Raw genomic sequence first — 14,571 nt, forward strand, 5'->3', positions numbered from 1 at the left:
ATGCAAAAATCACTCAAAAAAAAAAAAAAAAAAAACCACACAAGTGTTATAAAGACAATACTGTACAAGTAGAATGTGTTCTACACAAGCATGATTTCAATAATAGAGCAGAAGAAAAAAAATTTCCCTTTTTCCTTTGGATATTCCATGTGGCTATGTACAGAAACAACACCTCAGTGCACTTCTGATCTAGGGAGCRTGCTTTTTAGACTGTAACAGTGCTTTTTCCACAACAGGTACCCATTAAATCAAAAACAATTAAATACCAAAGGAATATTTACACACTGCTGCACAAAGCAAACATCTCATGATACCAGGATTGAGCTGTTTACAACAGTTTCTTGAAATAATTGGCCAACAGCTGTTGATGTAAAAATAATGTACTGCTTAACAGTGAACACTGAAGAGAGTCATGAAAACAACCAAAGTGTATCAAACAAACATATGCATAGTTAAAAGCATTTCATATTCTCATCACACACCAGCTAATATGTTTCATCTTACATAATCTTCAATGGARTATCTCTTTTAAATAACTCTATTACCTTTTATATTCACTGATGTCTTCTTCAGAGGTTGTTAGGATTTAAGGAGCTTATRGTATTTTTCTGTTATGGCAGTAGGGAACACCATTATTGTCTCCCTCAAGATTGTATCTCTAAGCACTGTTAACTAGAACACTACTGAAGATACTCCCACTAAGTCAGAAAACATTCCTAAAATCCAACGTCTGTGAAGATGACTGGAATTCCTGGTAATTAAATTGGTGGAAAAAGAAAAAAAAAGAAAGGTGAAGGCTGGAACTGCACTCCTGTACCAATGTAATGGATCGAGGAAAATGAGTATAGTTCTTCCAAGACACCTTAGATCRGGAGGGGAACTGAACTGGCTGGATAACTGATGAATCAAAGGGGACCAGCAACCCCTCAGAGCATCAAAAAAATGGCAGGGAAGTCCACAAGGTYTCCTGCTCAGCAAAGTAATTAAAAAGGGCATTTTGAAACAAGACATTATTTCAGATTAATACTTTAGCCTCTGCCTGTAAAATATGCACTGAGTTTCTTTTTTTTTCTTTTCTTTTCTTTCTTCTTTTTCTTCTTTTTTTTTCTTTGTGTTTTTAAGAACAATGTTTACCCTTTCAGTGACATTACATATATTTTTAATACTTCTAAGTTTAACACGGTTCCTGCAAGATCCTGACCCTTTACAGGTATTTAGTCAGGTCACTCGACTGTCTCCATTACTATCACTGGAACAGGATGTGTATGAAGTCAGGCTTCAATAYAAGCATTTGCAGGATAAGAAATTAAATTACTGAAACCCAAATCAAAACAGAAGTTGCACAAGGCATATAACTTGCTTGATAATCCTTACTTTAAGATAGGTTTTCTCCAACCTCACTCTACTCCAAAATTCTTTCCTTTGCTCAGCAAACTGGCCTCAAAGGAAAAACGCAGTCTAAACTTTCCAAACAGAATGACGATTAGAGACCTAGCGATAACTTAAACCAATTTTCAAGGACWAGATAACATAAACACTTTCTTAAAACACAGAGTTCCTTCAAAGCATCCATGAGCTGTGCCCCTAAAAATGGCAGTACAGAGTAGTTTAACACCCTCTCTTGTAATTTATTCCTGTCTGGAAATTTGTAAAGATGACTTCTGCATACCATATCTGTTCCAAAACACATGAAGATTCATGTGTCTATACTTGATGGCATAAAAAAAATACTGGATACTTGTATATACAAGAAACAACATTTAGTATGCATTGATTATTCGTACGTGTTCCTAATTTACCAATAATTCTGCTCGAGTATCAATGAAAGCTGAAAGATTACTACATTTTGGTAAAAACAAAAAATATTACATGTGCTTAAACTGGAAATCAAGAGCTAGCTCTTTAATGGTGTTTTGTTATCAGCAACTTGAAAGCCTGTATTGATAAATCACYGTTAGGGACAGAAATCCACTAACAAACTAAGCTAAGTATGTATCACTTAGTATTTTTCACCTACAGTTTTATTTCAAATGCCCTAGGAAATATTCAATGCCTATAAGTAGAAAATAGAAGGCATCAGTCATGTCACTATACGCTGTAGTAAAGACAGAAGCTACAGCTAATATTTAACAAGCCTGATTTCAGTGTACGCTTTTGTCCAACTCTTACAGTTCTACCAGCAATATTTTACTCAGCTGCACATACTGTTTCAATAACACTGATTGCCAAACCCTTCAGGCAGGATAAGATGCTCTATGGAAATATYGTCTCTGCAGCAAGAAAATTAACCAAATGCTGGACACATTATCACTTGGATGATCAATAAAATAGGCAATATAGAGAAAAGAAAAAAACTTTTCCCTAATTATCTTTCAGAGGAAAGCTTTCAGAAGCAGCAACGCCCTACTATTAACAAGGATTATCTGTGGTCTGTATCGGTGCCACAGACTGAGATAAATCTGACTGGGGCTGCAGCTGAGCTCTGTTCGGGTGGGGGTGTGGGGCGGTTCAACAGCAATAGCAGTGCTGCCCATCTTGTTCGCAATGCAGCAAATAAGCAGCAGCAGCCCAAGTTAATATTGCTGAGGAGTTTGCTGAGCAGYCTCAAAGCCAAGGGAGCTTCAGCACCCAAGGAAAGGGGCAGTTTTGATGAGCTATGCTGTGAGGCACACAGTACATGCAACACAAACAGCTCCATATGCTGCTTGGACAGAGGGCCAAGGTCCCTTCCTCCTCCCTCCAGATGCTATTAACTTTATGTAGTAGCACGTGTTTTCAAGACATGGTTGATCAAGAAGTATCTCCTTTTCTGGCACTGTTTTTCACCCTTGAGGNAAAAAAAAAGCTGTCCACTGCAGAAGACAGATATTTTACAGAGAAAGAGGACATTTTATCACTAAATGAAACAGATTACAGTAACAAAATAGATAAACAAATAAATAAATAAATAAAACCCGCACAGAACAGGCTATCTTTTCTTTCATAAATAGAGAAAAAGGACTGGCTGAACACAAAGTTAGCAAGATTTATACAATGTTCCTGAGATACAAAAAACAGTCACAAAGACAAAATTGCATTTGGCAGCAGAAAGAAAAAACACGAACAAACTCTGACTAATACAATTATGCTTGATTGTGCTGAGTGTTCAAGCCCGCGCGTACGCTAGTTCAACTTCAGTTCGACGTCTGACACTGGGTGGATTGGCAGTGGGTAGTCTGTACGATTTAGCACGCCTTCTGGAAAGGGTTAGGCTAACCTTTCGTTTGCTCGGAACAAAAATCAATTGCAGAAAAGCTCCTCGCTCAGCACATGTTATGAAACATAGCTTTGGGAAACGTGTTCTCCACGCAGTATGTTTCAGAAGACATACAGCCTTGTCTAAAAAAACTGTATCTCAAGATACTACAAACGTAACCAATGCGTTTGGTTTGCTGTATTCTGTTYACCCAGATAATAAATAGTTATCCGTTACAGAGCGGACGACCCACACAAGTACCTTTGCACATTTCAAGAGCATGAAGGATACTGAGCAAACTTCAAAGASCCACAGGCCGTAGGAGATTATGCTGTAAGTGAAAAGCCATAAGCTTGGCAAACTTTCTAAAAGGTTACTTCTTATTCAAACAGTAACAAATATAAACATTCTCATTAATGCCTCTAAAAGTAAATGCCACAAAGAATTGGTTATGATGAATATACGCATTGTAGTGGCTTTCCCTTTTGGTTTTTCTAAAACAAAAGGAAAAAATCTTAAAAATAACTCTGCCACATCCACAACTAAACTTTCTATTATCAGAAACTTCACAAGCTTCTTTTTTTCTTTCTTTTTTTTTTTTTTTTAATTATGGGGGGGTTTAAAGTGAAATTATGGCAAAAACAATCAAAATCTTTTGGCATCATGAGAATCAAGTGATAAGCATGTCCTTTTGCAACTCACAAGAAGATGCTGGAAATACATGGCACGTATTTATGGCAGTGGCTGCAACTAAACCAGTACCAGTGCCCTCTTGCACTTCCACTAGTGAGCTCTTGCTTGGCATATAAGCCAGACATCTTAAACCAAAGTTAAATGTCTGAGTCTAGGACACCTAACTACATTTAACAAATAGATATTTTTTCCCCTCAGTTTTTGCTTCTGATGGCCATAAGGGTGCTTTAACAACTGCTAGAATTTGTGAGTCTCTTAACTATAGATCTGCCACAACAGTTAATTAAAATCCCAGGCATACTAATATGCCTTGCAGCATAACGAACAGGGAGCCAGAAACACCCAACGTGTAAGCCCAGCTCTCCCAATGACTCACTGCATGACCTTGAGCAACACAGATTTTTTCCCTTCTGTTTCCCCTGTTATTAACTCTCACAGTTCTGCTGGGATCCGTGTTTACTCAATAAAACAAATCATCTGCAAGCATGCATTCTGCAAGTATACAGAAATACAACTAAACACGCAAACCATAAGTGGCGCATGACTCACTGTTTACGCTCTGTCAGAGAAGGAGCCATTAATTAGTGTTAATATTTTAAGCATTTCTCATCCCAAACTGCTTGACACATTTTTATATATGGATTTGACTCAACAAACCCTGGGTAAACACAATCCCCACAAAATGGAGAGCAGCACACCACAGCAAGAAACGGCTTTATCCAACAATAAAAAGCAGCTATTGCGGGGAGGGAGCGCGGCAGCGCAGCGCTCTGCAGAGTTCAGGACAAGTACTGAAGAACAACGTGCTCAGCTGAGCCTTGACAAACGAAAGCTAAGAGAAGAAGCAGAACATAATCATCACAGTCAAAGTACGGCTGGTGCCAGACCAAAATTAGTAATGTGAAGGGAGAGACAAACAGGGGCAGTAGGTATTTCATCTGGAATTTTTTCATCCATGAAATAAATGCATCTGTCTCTTATGTTGGCAGGGAAAGCAAGTAAATCCCTTCTCCGCTCCATAAGCTGCTTAACTGGTGGAAGGAAGATCACGAATTTGCAGAAAGCAGTTTGGAGTTCAACAAACTGATGAAGAGACGACAAACGTTTTGAATTCAATTTGTGTTAAATGGGGCCAGATTTCCTTTGTGCTTTTTTATTTTTAGGTGGAAAAGAAACAGATGTTTGTATGCTACACTAATTCAGCTGCAAGTATTTCTGGCAAAATACATAACTTTCTTGGGAACTGCATTTCTATTCTCATTAATGAACCTGTTTTACTTTCAGAATGCTGTGGCAAAATAAAAACATAGTCCAACCGCATAAAAATGTAGAGTACCATCTGCAATCTAGAAACTGTTTGACAAAACGCCAAAGAAAATCAAAAAAAAAAAAAAAAGTATTACAAGTCTGCAAAAGAATTTCATCTATAGTTAGAAAAACAAAACTGAGTCTCCTTATCTAAATATAGAGCATGGGAAGCTTGTAGGAGAAAAAAAGTAGAAATGTTGTTTCACTATGTCATTTAGATTTAAATTATCTGGCAAAATACTGGTATTCTCCCTTAAAATACAGTATTTAGGAAATGTAGTAATAATACAAGTGTATCCAGCTATGTTTCTTCAGTCTGCTTTGTAAAGCAAGTAAACCACGTCATGCACGCCCCTGTTTTCAGTGTATGGGGGACACGGTAATGCTTTGCTGCCCAAAGCGGTCAGCAAACAGGAGTTTACATGAGCCCTTGTGATGGGCCATTTCATTTCCAGGAGTCCTGACAGCTTCTGGTACTAATACAAGGGCTTCCTCGCAGCAGACTCCTGAGAGGAAGCAATGTAATAGCCAGCATTAAGATTTCAAAGTAAACCAGCATTTTAGGAAAGCCACTTACATCTGGAATTCAGGTAATCTGGTTTTTCAACACACTGGCTATTAAAATATTGATACATAAACAGGAAAGCTTGCTTTCCTGCTTCCTCCGGTTTGTACACACTGGGAAAAAAAAAAAAAAGAAAAAGAGGCAAATCCCCTCTGACCGCAGAGATGCGGACACGGCGTTGCCTCATGAAACCACCAGATGCATGAGGGCAGAAGGCCCTGTTGACTTTACAGAGTCAGACAAAGTGGCCATGAGTGCTGTTAGGGGAAAAAAAAGAAAAGAAAAGAAAAGAAAAAGAATACAGAAGAATTGAATTAAAGATCAATCACAAACTCACTGCTGTTTCATCACTCAGAGGCCAAGCCTCGCCTGGGGTACCGGGGCAGGTAACCCACCGTACGAAGGAGCACAAGCCTCCCGTGTTTCCTTGCCATGTTCCTGTGACACAGGTGCTATTTCAGAGGCCACAGCAAGTGTCTCGTGGTTGCTTGGTAAGCAATGCAGGAAGAAGACAGACCTCCAAATAAACACCCCGGGACCTGCTCGCAGCGCTCCCTTTCGCGCTGGCTGCCAAACCAAAGGCAGCTGCATTTCAGCAGCGCAGAGTCAAATTCGGAAGGATGAGAAAGGTCCCCAGGTAAAAACCAACCCCGCTGCCACTGCTTCTGGCTTCCAGCTTGGATCTGCGTGAAGGCCCAAGGCTCTTTTGCAACTCCTCGCTATTTCACCTCCGCTCGGTTTGGTAAGTCTCACACTCGGGGAATGCTTTATGAGAATCTGATTTTGTCTGCTCTCCATCCACTGTACACTAGACCACCTTCAAAGTCTCCTTCCTCCCTCCGGTGCTTACAAACAGCTGCATCACACTTAGTTCTCCTTTAACAACATTTGTCTTAAGATGCTTTTCATAACCAAGCTCTGCTAGCTCAAAATCATCTGCTTGCTTTGGAGTGTTGTGTAACATTTTTGATGGGTTTTATTTTCGTTGCAGTATCACATGTGCAATACAGAATGGATTAGTTCACTAGCCTCTGCCTGTGTTGCCAGAGTCCAAATTTTTCTAGGGAATTTTTATAGATTTTGGATGTTCATATCCAAGTTGCCTGCAACTGTGTTGTTTCTTTCTAGTATTGTGGTTTCCTTGAAGCTGTTTGTATTTGGAAGCATCTTCCTCAGTACTCTAGAATTATACAGCCTTTGAGTTTCCAAGGGTTGAATCCAATTTTACTTCCTACTTTTAACATTTTAGCACTCCTTTATATTTAAATATGGATGCAAGAAATACAGTTTTTCTCTTTTCTAGATTGCAAAAATGACCATTCTTTAAGATTATAAGAACAATCCCTCCCCCAAATTTCTGTTTCTCATTGCCTTCAATATGTTTTTCCTCCAAGAAGAATTTAATTAGGGAAAACAATTCCTCTCTACTGGTGCCTGGAGTTTACCATCCTATTTCATTTCCTATTCCATTCAACAAAGCCAAATTAATTCAAATAATGTCTTTGGCCAGATCTGTACAGTTTAAAGAAAAACAGCATGCATGCTGCTGTGAAATCTTAAGTGTTTTAAGGATACCAGCTGACAGCCTGAACTCGTACTTCCAACCTTCCTCTGCCTGTTCCTAACCACAGACATTTTTTGTCCTTCAGATCTGCTTTAACAGGCCACAGCAAAAATAGAAAGAAAACGTTCTACATCTTTGATGTCATCTACAAATAACTTATTTAAAAGGAAGAACTTCTCCTCTTACTTCTGACAAAATTCTTTAGGATGGTTTTCAAGCTATACCTAGATTTTTAAAGGGTCATCTGTACTGCCACATCAACCTCTTTAGTCATTAAAAAAGTTTAAATTTAAATAAATCATTACCTCTGACATTTTAAAAAGCCTTCTCTCTTGAATACACAGTGCTTAATAGTTAGCTGGGAAACCATTTTCCCATTTCAGGAGAAAAAAGGGGGGGGGGAGGGACACAAAAAGTTTTCCCCAAGTCTCGAAGTTTTCCTGAAATGCAAAGGGCCAGGGTCAGGGGGGAATAGACATCAGGTAGTAATTTGTACAACCAATAGGACACTTACTGAAGATATGTAAGACTCAAGTTAATATACATATTCTACCTAATTTAGAGCAGAGACATGAAAATCTCCTACAGCAGGAGCAAAGGAGAAATCCTACAGGTGGATGTGTAAAGCTGACATTCTGTGAGGAAGAAAGCAGGGGGCTCCTCGCTTGCTCCTGCAGCAGAGCTCAGCCTCTAAGAGCCTTTGTTAAAGTTTCATTAAAAACAACCCTTTCTTTTCACAGGCAATTGAGTTTTAAGAAATTGATTCCTTCCCATATACACATGAAAAATATAGCTGAAAGCTGTATATATATAGCTCAGTTATATATCAGATAGTTGTAAGACAGAGAATGTTTCCTGCTTTAAAGAATTTGCAACTATCCATAGTTCTGTCTATATCTGTATCTAAAATTTGCAACTATAATCAACTCGGCTGCAATGCTCAGATTGAAACATGCATGATATTATCCAGGCTCAGAAATCAAGAAATCTCAAGCCAAAACACCTTCCTGTATCCTTTGTCAATAAGTGGTACATAAAGAATTATGAATGTTTGAATGATGATTTTAAAGAGGTAAAAGCTGCTTCATGTTAGATCAAAAAAAAAGAGAAATCATATATTCTGTTCCACAGCTGAACAATATAAGACAATAACTTGGAAAGATAAAAACTTCCAAATGACCAGCTGCAAGCCACTTGTGAAAGAGGGTCACAAATATGTCAAAAAAATTAAACTGATGGAATGATGAAGACAATCATTTAATTACACAGCTCTCTCTATATATTTTTTTTAAAAAAAAGAATATCTATCATCTGGCAATATATAACAAGAATTACTGTTTCATGTGCTATGGAACTATTTTATGCAATACATTTCACTTTTCCAAAATTATTTTTCCTCTCAGGAAACACAGACTATGTATATGTCTATATAACATATAGACTGTGTATATGTTAATCTGGCATCTCCCCGATTACTGACATCAGTGAATCATCAGTTCAAGCTCTATTTAGCAGTGTCCTCTGCTATAGGCAAATAAACCAGCTGCATCTTCTTTTTTTCCAAGTTGCTTCCAGAGTCCTTCAGTTTTCTCGCTTCCCACAGGCAGCTTACAAAGCTGGAAAAGCTAGAAAGAAATGTTCCAGCTGGGTCTCTGAAGAAGCTTCTGGGATATTATCCATCTGCACAAGTGAGGTCTGCTTTTCATCCTCATGTTCACCCATTAGGCCTTCTGTGCCAGGGAAATTTAGGAATCATTTCTTTAGGGTACCATGTAACACCAATCTTTCTGCCCCTGTGTCTTCAAAGCAGTCAGTTCAGCATCTCTCTGATTTACTACCTTCTCTCAAGCTAGGTTTCCTATCACCCTCTAAGTCCTTTTCTTCTCACCACCACTTACTGCTCTTTCACCACCTTCCATTGCTGCCAGTTTTATATCACTTTTCCAGCTACCCTTCACTCCCTGCCATACTCCAGTCAGTTTAATGCTGACAGTTCGCATCCTGGGGGATCTTTCCCCTTGCTTTGCCACTGTTTTCATGTCTGCTTTTTCTTATTTTAACATACCAAGGAGCAAATAAAAAAAAAGTGAATGTGCAAATAAAATGAAACAAAATGCTCATTTGTATGTGATGAAGCAGAGTTAACTTTTGTTCATATGGTTTCTTGCTCAGGAAAACAGGGGAGAAACATTTTTGAAACTGTGAAGGCCTTTTTTTGCCGTGTTGCTGGTAAGAGCTCTTAGATAATAAAAATGACAAAAGAAAGAGCCTTTAAGTGATCAAGGTGGCAAGGGAGCAGCAGGAGCACTATATTTCTTGGGTCATCCAAAGGTCTGCAGTAGATGTCTGATTTAGTCATGAACTCTGGCACAAACACTTTGACCTCGCTGGGGAATAGGTCTGAACTAAAACAACACTGCAAGATCTACACATTTTTGAGTCATGAGTTTTAAATGAAGCATTCTTGCCTGTTAAATTTGGAGACCATTAACTAAAAGTACAAACAAGAGAAATGAATATGAGCAGTACTTCAGTAAATCACACGCATCTAACAGCATCTACACTACACAAAGTACTTCAACATGATATACCATTTGTGCTAGACTGTCAATATGTGCAGAATCGCGTGAAAGAATTTTTCTGCTGTTGCAGGTACTAGAATAACAAGATAGACTCATTATGACAGCCATATGTTTGATGTGGTTGAAGACTCTCAATCTAGTGTTGTATTCACATTCATTTAGAAAACTACTTGCAGACGAAGAGTATCTTCCCAAGCTGGCCAATTTCAATACTGAAGATGCTTCCTAAGATACTTTCCCATTGTAACATTTACATTAGTGTGGCATAGTGCAGAAGTGCAAGTATTTTCTAAAAGCAGCTTGTCAACTTCACTATAGGCACATGAGAAAGTCGCATTCACCCCTTTACCAACCACAAGGGGACCTCCACCCCAACATTTCTTCTCGAGAGAGTTACATTAGCCAGTGTGTGTGTTAATTAGCTAGTAAACTGTGTTGGTGGTGGTGGTTTTACTTTTTGGGGATGCATAAAAGTTGATATGTACTTGCTGGCATTACACACTGATAAAATTAACCATCAATACACTCTATTACTTGGCTTTTTTAAAAAAATATATTTACCTTGTCAGCTCAAAGATCTTCTAAAACTCAAACCATTAAACTCCTAGGCTTTCCTTTAAATTTTAATATTAGCAGTAACTTTTAGAAAGGATACTAAAATAAGAAGAAAAAGTGTCTTGTTCTAGTAACTCACCTGAGAATCTATTTTAATTAGTGCAATGTCAGCTTTTTCATCAACATCTTTAATTTTAGCTTCATATGTTTCACCATTCTTCAGCTCCACCTTTACTCTGTTTTTGTTGGTGACTACATGGGCATTTGTGACTATCAGGCCATCTTCTGAGACGATGAAGCCCGAGCCACTGGCAACAGGAATCTCCCTCTTCGAATAAGGAAGTCTAAAAGACATGGGAAATAAATGTTTATCTCTGCAAAAAGCCCAAAGCATTGAAAAATCACAAATCCTTCCAAATAATAAACAATCATCCAGCATTTAGTATTTTTAATGCTTTAGAATATCTGCTATTACTCGATAATTCAGTATCACAAGATAAAACACATGAATTAATCTACCTTTGGCCAAGACTCTTAAAATATCCTTAATTCTTAAGCATGATAAATATTTATCACCTCAAGAGCCTCTTTGCTATTATGCATCACTACATCAAAAAAAAATGTTTCTGGCACACAGTCAGTGCTTTTTTCAGGGATATGAAATCAAAACTGGGCATCTTGTTTACTTGCGAAATAATTCAATGTGAACCACAGCAGGAGCTATCTTCTCCACCACATCTGCAATAAAGTTGTACTTGTGCCGCAGGCTATTAGGATGTTCTTGGCCTGAAATAGAAACAGAAAACATGTCATGAGTTCTTCAAATGCCAGGAGAAGGATCATTGCAAAACACCTGAACAAAAACACTAAGGATATCTTTCCCCTCCTTAAAAGCAGTCTGCAGCATGACTCTTGCTCCAAAGTTTCCCCTCTAGCTTTTCACACAGAAGCAGCAGTATGCTTCATTATTATTATAACAAACAGGTCCACGAAACCTCTGCTTGCAGTGCACAAAACTGAGCTGCAGAGCAGCACATCCATAACCTCAGGCAGTTCTCTGCCTGTACCTGGAGCCTGCTCCAGCCTCACCTCGAGCTCTGCTGCTGTCCCTGCAGGAAGGGCAGTCTGCACTCGTGTGCCTCCGTTTCTGCTCTCACCTCTTCTCTTTTCTAGATCCTCTATTTAGCTTTTATGGTATTTGCGCAGGCTAAATATACAGGCTCCCTTCTTCTGCCTAAATATGTCTGCTTACTGATTTTTGAAGTCTCATGTTGCTGCATTTGTAGAGTGCCTAGGACAATAAGGTCCTAAACTCAGATTAAGCCTATAAGTAACTGCCAAAGCTCAACTCAGTGATGAGGTTTGATTCACCTCTTTCCTCCGTCAGTCCTCCACAGTCCTGCCTATGGTACCTCTGCCATGACTTTAACCACCTGGCTCTGCTCACCCCTAAAGGTGGATGAGTGTTACTTAGGCACTGTACAACTATACTCAGGCATCTTTTCCACTGCAACAGACTGTGGGTTGGCTGCAGGCTCCACAGCAGGAGCAGATGCCATTTATTTCGACCTGCCTGGAGTTACTGAGCCACCCCTAAAGCTGTAGAATACATACACTCATAGACCCAATGGAACTACAAAGCTTAGCACGCCTACCAAGTACTGGACTGCAAAGGCTCACGGTCAGTGAGTATTCAAAAGAGGTCAGTAGGATTTTAAAAAGCAGCTGGATAACAAATTCCTCCTGTGGCCAATAGAAAACCCATTAGATGCCTAAAAAGCTCTGAAAAAATCTCAGTTCAAACTCAACTTCCCTTTCTCAGACTGCTCAGAAACTAAACTTCTTTTCAGTTGGAATCCCAGCAGATTACTTTGTTTTTCCATAGAGACAAGAAACATTGTTTGTTTTCATTAGTGTTCCCATTTTATCTGATAAGCCAATCTCAATGTTATAACAGCATAAACAAAATCTGTAACTGACTTCTAGATTACTATTATGTTATGTGCTTCTCTCATCCATCCTTACTACTTGGCTTTTAGAACATTTTTATGCAATCTGTAGAAATAAATACTTTTACAAAAAAATGCTATGCCCACAAATATGGAAGTCTAAAATTGTTCTACATGTTATTCATGTGATGATTTTGATATAACACTAACAATGTAAGAAGCTGTGAAAGCCATCTTCTTGACTGCTGTAATAGTCACACAAGCCCTCATTTTTTAGATTTGGTAAGAACGTGAGTGATTTTCTGCTGCAATGAATTGGAATATAGGAATTAGAAGTGTTCTCTGTTGACAGACAGACAGACAAGCACCTAGTCAAATTCCCCTCATGCTGTAATCATTTGAGCTGTCCAAGAGATTAAAACAGTATACAGCTTTTGGATGTGCTGCAAGTACTTGTAACGGTACAACAGGATAATTTAGTTTTAGGTTGCTAGGAGGAGATACAGGACTATGGAGCTATCCCACAGGGTATGGGCTACAGGGTTATGAAGCTATCCCACTATCTGTAACTGGACAAGCTTCGTTATCTGAAAACCAGAGTGGAAAAGTTTGTGAATTTCCATGTACGTTCTGGAGGGAAAAATCCATTGCAGGAGGAAGCTTGGGCATAAACCATTGCTGCTCTTAAACTGACCAGATATTCGTTTAATTGAGGGATAGACAATGGCTTTTAGATGACTTACCAACCATATTCACCTCGTGAGCTAGGTGCTCAACCCAAACACTACTTGATGACTCTTCTGAACCTGACTTCTTCCCATTTCTCTCCCTTGAAGCTTCTCAAGTGTTTTTAAGTGCAGCCAAGTACAGCAGCAATAGTTATTGAACTACGATCTACTATGCAGTTTCAAATCAAAGTTTGGACATGTTAACCTAACTTACGAAACGGGAATGTTGACTAAAGAGCTTGTGTTCTTACCTATGATTTTCCTGAGAAGTATTTTATGCTTTATCTGACTTAAAACCATTATCTTGGACTTCTATGTGAGAAAGGCTAAAGAGCTGCTTCATTAACATCCTGTCCAAAGGATTTATGTATCCAGTACCAGCTGAACCACATCATCATTATACATGAAGTTCTATTGACAACTATAATGTGGGAATTTGAAAAACTAGTTGGAGAACAAGAGCTGCAATTTGGAAGTATTCATTCATATTAGAAAGGAGCTTTGACAGATAATCAGATTAGATGAACCTGATGTCGCGGCTGTATCCCTCAATACACTTTTCGACTACTGCTTATAAAACGACTTCATATTAGTCACAATTCCATAGGCATTTAAAGGTCACATCCCAGTCTTGAAAAAGAAAGCTCAAGGATGATGAGGGAAACTGCATAAAAAACACAGCTTTTTTTATTCCTTCCGATCTTTTTTGCATTTAGCTATTAAAGAAGAGAAAGGTTGTTGAAGCTGCATACATGGTGAGACTACTAATACTTTGCCTCAGAGAGCCGCCTTCACTTTGAATACCAAGCTATGAATGCCAAGATTTCAGAAGTGACACTGTTGCTTTGTGTATAAATTGCATCCTTGTGCAGTCAGACTGAGCTGCACAGTTAAAAGGTCTGAATTTGTACTCTGAAAACGTTAGATAATAAATACTGATTCATGGCATACTGACCTAAATAGCTGACAACTTACCACGCCTGTTTATTGCTTATGTATTAGGAATTCTTGCATTGTGTAACACAGTTTTGCAACACTCTTGAACAACTGCCCACTTAAATGGAAAACATACCTTTTTTAAGCAAGTAAACAAAAGCCAAAGTACTACTCAGATAAATGTATTGGTGAATGCTAAGAAAAAAAGAAAAAAAAAAAAAAAACGAAAACGTAACTGGTCTTTACCATATTAAAGCATGAAATTTAAAGGCAAGAGCAAAAGAATTAATAATACTAGAAAAGAGAAGAACATTTTCTGCAATCACTCAGAAAGAGTAGCAGGGAGAGAGAACAGACCAAAACAGACACACATGCATGAACAGACTTTGCCCATTTTGTGCACGCTTAATGCTCACCATGGCTAATTATTCGTTGGGATTAAGTAGCAATGTATGC

General features: G+C 38.5%; 1 protein-coding gene across 1 annotated transcript in view; it reads right to left on the reverse strand.

The window, feature by feature from the left end:
- HTRA1 (HtrA serine peptidase 1) overlaps positions 1-14,571 on the reverse strand; it is a 37,512-nt gene that overhangs the window by 7,589 nt on the left and 15,352 nt on the right. Inside the window, exons 3-4 of the mRNA XM_085305287.1 lie at positions 11,189-11,288; positions 10,642-10,846 (exon numbers count right to left, since the gene is read on the reverse strand). Coding sequence (XP_085161413.1) covers positions 10,642-10,846; positions 11,189-11,288 — 305 coding nt within the window. The remainder of the gene's footprint in view (positions 1-10,641; positions 10,847-11,188; positions 11,289-14,571) is intronic.

This window comes from Rhea americana, unplaced genomic scaffold (assembly GCF_003343005.1).
Source record: "Rhea americana isolate MKP2758 unplaced genomic scaffold, rheAme1 scaffold_218, whole genome shotgun sequence".
Taxonomy (NCBI): domain Eukaryota; kingdom Metazoa; phylum Chordata; class Aves; order Rheiformes; family Rheidae; genus Rhea; species Rhea americana.